A 5533-nucleotide genomic window follows, 5' to 3' on the forward strand; every position below is an offset into this window, starting at 1 on the left:
TATATATACTAATAATAATAACAATAATAAAAAAATTTTCCATAGGCATGAGGACTATACTCTCTGAGTGGTTGGCGTTAGGAAGGGCATCCAGCTGTAGAAACTCTGCCAAATCAGATTGGAGCCTGGTGTAGCCATCTGGTTCCACCAGTCCTCAGTCGAATCGTCCAAACCATGCTAGCATGGAAAGCAGACGTTAAACGATGATGATGATGATGATATATATACACACACACATGCATACACATATACATACTTACATACACATATATAGATATATATATGCATACATACACCCATACAAACACATAAATATAAAAAACATGCATATTTATGTCCACATACACGTATAAATATACATATACGTTCACACACACATATACGGTCACATACCTTCATACATATATTTATATATAGATCTATATGTTTATTTGTGCATACATATACTCACATGGTTCTACCCATATGCACACCCCTATATTCATGTACAGGTAGCTTACACATTCATACATGGATATATATGTACAAATACACAATCATACATGGATATATGTGTCAAGTATTTATAAATGTTACCAGGAGTGTATGTTCAAATGTTGGTAGGTGGTTCTGAATGATAAGTAAAGGTAGCTGCTTAATTGAGGTAATAGGTGTAATACATGTAGATATTAATATTGTTGGTGGTATAGTTAAGTAAGAATTGGTATGGGGAGGTAATTTATATTAGTGGAGCTAATGAGTTAAAGAGATTATACAAATATTTCAATGAGAGTGATAATAGATCAATTACTTAAATTTAGAAAAACATATTTTCCTGCATGAACACAAGAAATATTTTTCTCATTTCTCGAGCTAAATAGGGTATTTCTGGAGGAAGGAAGCTTCTGTGATACAAAGATGACATTTTTTGTTGTTGACTTTATAAGCCAGTGCAAAAGCAATAATATCCCATTTAATTTCAAATTCGATATCATTATCTTTTAATTCCCATATAATTTTACTTAACCCAGTGGAATTGGTTTTCTATTTATTTTTAAAAGTTTGGAGATTATTAGCCATTCAAATCTTAACCTTATTCTCAGTCGAGCCGATATAAAAATATTTTTTGCCCTGAGCTATAACAGTGCATTGATATACTATATATTTTCTTTTATGAATTCTTAAATTTACTATTAGTTTTAACTCTACAGTCACAATTTTCATAAATATTGTATTGTGTGAATCTATTAGAAGAATTGGTATTAATATGGGTTATTATGGTGTTATTATTGGGGTTAGTGGGGTATGGGAGATATAGTTTAAGTTTAGGGGAATTAGTAGAATTATTGTTATGGGCATTTCTATTGGTGTGAGATTTATTTAATTTTCTTTTGTTAATTGATGATATAAGTTTTATGATTTCATTATATCTGTGTGGTTGCTTACGAACCACCTTGTTCCAGGTTCAGTCCCACTGCGTGGCACCTTAGGCAAGTGTCTTCTACTATAGCCTCGGGCTGACCAAAGCCTTGTGATTGGATTTGGTAGACGGAAACTGAAAGAAGCCCGTCGTATATATGTATATGTATGGGTGTGCATATACATGTGTGTCTGTGTTTGTCCCTCCCAACATCGCTTGACAACCAATGCTGGTGTGTTTACATCCCCGTAACCTAGCGGTTCGGCAAAAGAAACCGATAGAATAAGTACTAGGCATACAAAGAATAAGTCCCGGGGTCGATTTGCTCGACTAAAGACGGTGCTCCAGCATGGCCACAGTCAAATGACTGAAACAAGTAAAAGAGTAAATATCTATTATCAATGTTAAAGTATTTATGAATAGCTTTAAATATAGATTTAACAATGTTATTTTTAATTTGTTTTGCATAGAGAATAATTAACCAAATTTTATTAGATTTTTCAGGGTGATTATTATTTATAGGTATGTTTTAATCCCTTTTAGATTTTTTAAAGTTAATGAGGTGAGTATGTAGTTTAATATTATTATTATTCAGAGCATTATGTGAATTAGCAGTGGTGCTGGTATTGGAGGTGATTAATTGATTATTCATATCAATGCTTATTAATTATGTTTTTATCATTGTGGAGATCATTATAATTGTAAGTTGGTTGTTTTTTTAAATTTATCTTTGGTTTATGAGATAATTTAATATTGGTTTTTCTAATATTATGTTTGCTAGTATTAGGTTGATTTGAAATGATCTTGGGTTTGTTATCATTATCAACTCCTTGTTTATATGGAGTTGGGTTATTAGTTATATGCTTATTTTTAATTGTATTACTAGTTATGGTGGGATTATAAAATTTATCAGTTGTATTTGTAATTAGTTGTGTTGTATATATTAATGTTGTTAATTTGATGGTATTTTATTTTATCCCTACATCCAGTATTTGCTAGAGCTGTGTTGTAGTGGTCCGCATGTCTATTAAATATTTCCTCGTTAGAAGATAAATCGGTTAGTCTCTTACCAATGTTAGAGGTTAATGTGTTTTTAATTGGTCTTGGATGGTTACTTTGGAAGTTGATATAGCTTGAATTAGAATTAGGTTTTCTGAAAGGTTCATGCAATCTGGTTGTTAAATTGAAGTTAACATCTAAGAAGTTAATTGAATTATTATCCCTCTCAATAGAGATAGAAAGACCATGCCTTTTGAAAAATTTCTAAAATCACTTTTATGTAGTTCTAATTTTCTATTGGATGCATTTTTTATGATGAAAAGTGCTTTGCCTCTATACAATCCTTCCCTGATTTCAGGAAATTCATCATGCAGGTTGGACAGAAGATAGATTCCAACAAGGTCAGTCACTTGGGTGGAGTATGTGGTATGTGTGTATATATGTATGTGCATGTACATGTATGTGGACATGTATATGTATGCATATACGTCTGTGTATGTATGAATGTGTGTATATGTATGTATGTGCATATGTATATGTATGTATTCATATATGTGAATATATGTGCGTGTGTGTAGGTGCATTTTTGTAGAGGTATGTGAACATATGTATGTATGTCTATATATACATCTATGTGTATGTGTGAATATGTATATGTGCATGTATATATACATGTATATGTGTGAATATGTATATATGTATATAAATATAGATATACACTCACTCCTCCCCCCTCCATCCATCCATCCATGTTCTGTATCTTCACATCTCCTTATGTCTTCTATTCACTTTACCATGCCACCTGTTAGTTGAAAGGAAAGCATCAATTCAGTCTGCACTCAATCCTCCCATATTTCCACCATCTACATTTTTCTCCTTTCTATATCCTTCTGAATTATGATGTTTAATCAGGGAATGATTGCATCATATATCTTGGTATCTGGAGCACTCTGCCACTTGCACTCCTGCTCTTTCATCAAATTCTCTTACCACTGACTGTTCCTTCAGTTACCCACCACTCACTCTCCTTTTACCTGCTAGTTCCCATTTACCATATGCAGCTACTACTTCTCTATTTACATCCTCCCTTTACTATTTATTATTCTTTTAGTACTATCTTTTCCTTTTCTGCATCTCTTTCATAGATGACCTCTTTCTTTTCTTCTCACTAGTCCTTCTGTAATTGCTCTTTTCTACCCATTCTGATGGTCATGTTATCCTGAATTAATAGACACAAGATAGAGCTGTAAAGATTCTGTGACATGGCAACTTCAGATGTATAGATGTTCTGATAAAGTGCATCCAGTACATTTTGTTAAATAGTGGATGAATGGAGATATAGGGTTGAGAGGACCCTTGGGGATGTCTTGAAAAATTGAGAGATTAGCTTACTTTGTTCACTGACAATCTTTGATAGTGCTTTGATATCTTTTATGAAAACTGACCCTGATCTACTTTCTATTTTTCTATTTGCAGGTTCTTCTACAACATACCCCTTAATTTCTATTCGTTTTGTTGTTGTTCTGTCATAGTTCTTTTCATCCTTGATCTTTTAATAAATAGAATTTGGAAGAAAATAACATGTAAGTGCTTTTTAATTTCTACATAATTTTTATTTACTTTGTATTTTTATGGCTGATTTTTGTTATTTCCTTTTCCCCTTACTCTTTCTACCTTTTCTTCCCAACTCCACCACACACTTTTTGTTCTCTCATATAAGTGTCACTTTTATATGTTTCAATGATTATAACTGTCTCTTTGAATAAATAAATATAAAATATAGGGCATCAAGTAGAGCAGTAACTCCAATGAAGATGGGCACAGTTTCTGATAACTCATTCAATCTATGCTAGCATGGAAAGTGGATGTAAAGTGATGATAATGATGACTATGAGCTATGTTTATTTAAAGTTTAAAAAAAAGGGCTTCCCCAAAAATAGTGTGCAAAAGAGAAGGCTGCATTGGTATGGAACAAGGAGACTGAAGAACACTTTGGAAGAAGCAGTGAAAGCTAACTTGGCAGTGCTGAATCTTTCAGAGGAATTGACAAAACACTATAGTGATTGGAGATATGGTACTGTAGAAAATCTGACCACCTATGATGAAATGTGTTGAAATGATAGTTGTTATAGAGGCTGGGGTTTGTGTATGTATTTATGTATGAGTGCAGGGGTAGATATTGCATGTGTGTGTGTATATGAGTGTGTTTATATATCATCATCATCATCATCATCGTCGTTTAACGTCCGCTTTCCATGCTAGCATGGGTTGGACGATTTGACTGAGAACTGGTGAAACCAGATGGCTACACCAGGCTCCAATCTGATTTGGCAGAGTTTCTACAGCTGGATGCCCTTCCTAACGCCAACCACTCAGAGAGTGTAGTGGGTGCTTTTACGTGTCACCCGCATGAAGGCCAGTCAGGCGGTACTGGCAATGGCCATGCTATATATATATATATAAACATACAATATTATAATAAGATATTATAATAATATATTAACATATATTATATTGTATTTAATATATCTTAATATATTAATATATTATTATAATATCTTATTGTATGTTACTATACACTTTAACCATTTTGAATTTTAGTGCTCGCTTTTCAGTGGTATTCTCATGAACGAATAGGAGTAATCATGGAAACCTTTGATGATCATATTGATCAAATTTCAAAATCCCATAATAAGGTTTTATCAAGCTACTTCATTATGTGAGTTTATCTTGCCAAAGAAAGATGTTGTGGCTTGCTGTTCACAATCCCAAACATTTCATGAGGTTAGTGCTTTTGTGTGGCTGTTTGAGTTAAATTTTGGCTCTCATTTCTAGCAATTGTAGGTGCTGTTTTACATCTTCATTTATCAATTTTATTGTTTTAGTTTTAATTGCTATAGCCAATTATATTATAATGTATTTAATATATCTTAAGTGCAGGAGTGGCTGTGTGGTAAGTAGCTTGCTTACGAACCACATGGTTCTGGGTTCAGTCCCACTGCGTGGAACTTTGGGCAAGTGTCTTCTACTATAGCCTCGGGCCGACCAAAGCCTTGTGAGTGGATTTGGTAGACGGAAACTGAAAGAAGCCTGTCATATATATGTGTGTATATATATATATATATATATATATAT

General features: G+C 33.1%; 1 protein-coding gene across 4 annotated transcripts in view; it reads left to right on the plus strand.

Annotated features, from left to right (window-relative positions):
- Positions 1-5533, plus strand: part of LOC106872228 (reticulophagy regulator 3-like) — a 110942-nt gene that overhangs the window by 26954 nt on the left and 78455 nt on the right. For 3 of the 4 annotated variants that reach the window (XM_052970552.1, XM_052970551.1, XM_052970553.1), the window contains exon 2: positions 3875-3981. In XM_052970552.1, coding sequence (XP_052826512.1) covers positions 3875-3981 — 107 coding nt within the window. Of the gene's footprint in view, positions 1-1942; positions 1962-3874; positions 3982-5533 lie in introns of all 4 variants that reach the window. The other variant, XM_052970554.1, reaches the window with a different exon arrangement.

This window comes from Octopus bimaculoides, chromosome 9 (genome assembly GCF_001194135.2).
Source record: "Octopus bimaculoides isolate UCB-OBI-ISO-001 chromosome 9, ASM119413v2, whole genome shotgun sequence".
Lineage (NCBI taxonomy): Eukaryota > Metazoa > Mollusca > Cephalopoda > Octopoda > Octopodidae > Octopus > Octopus bimaculoides.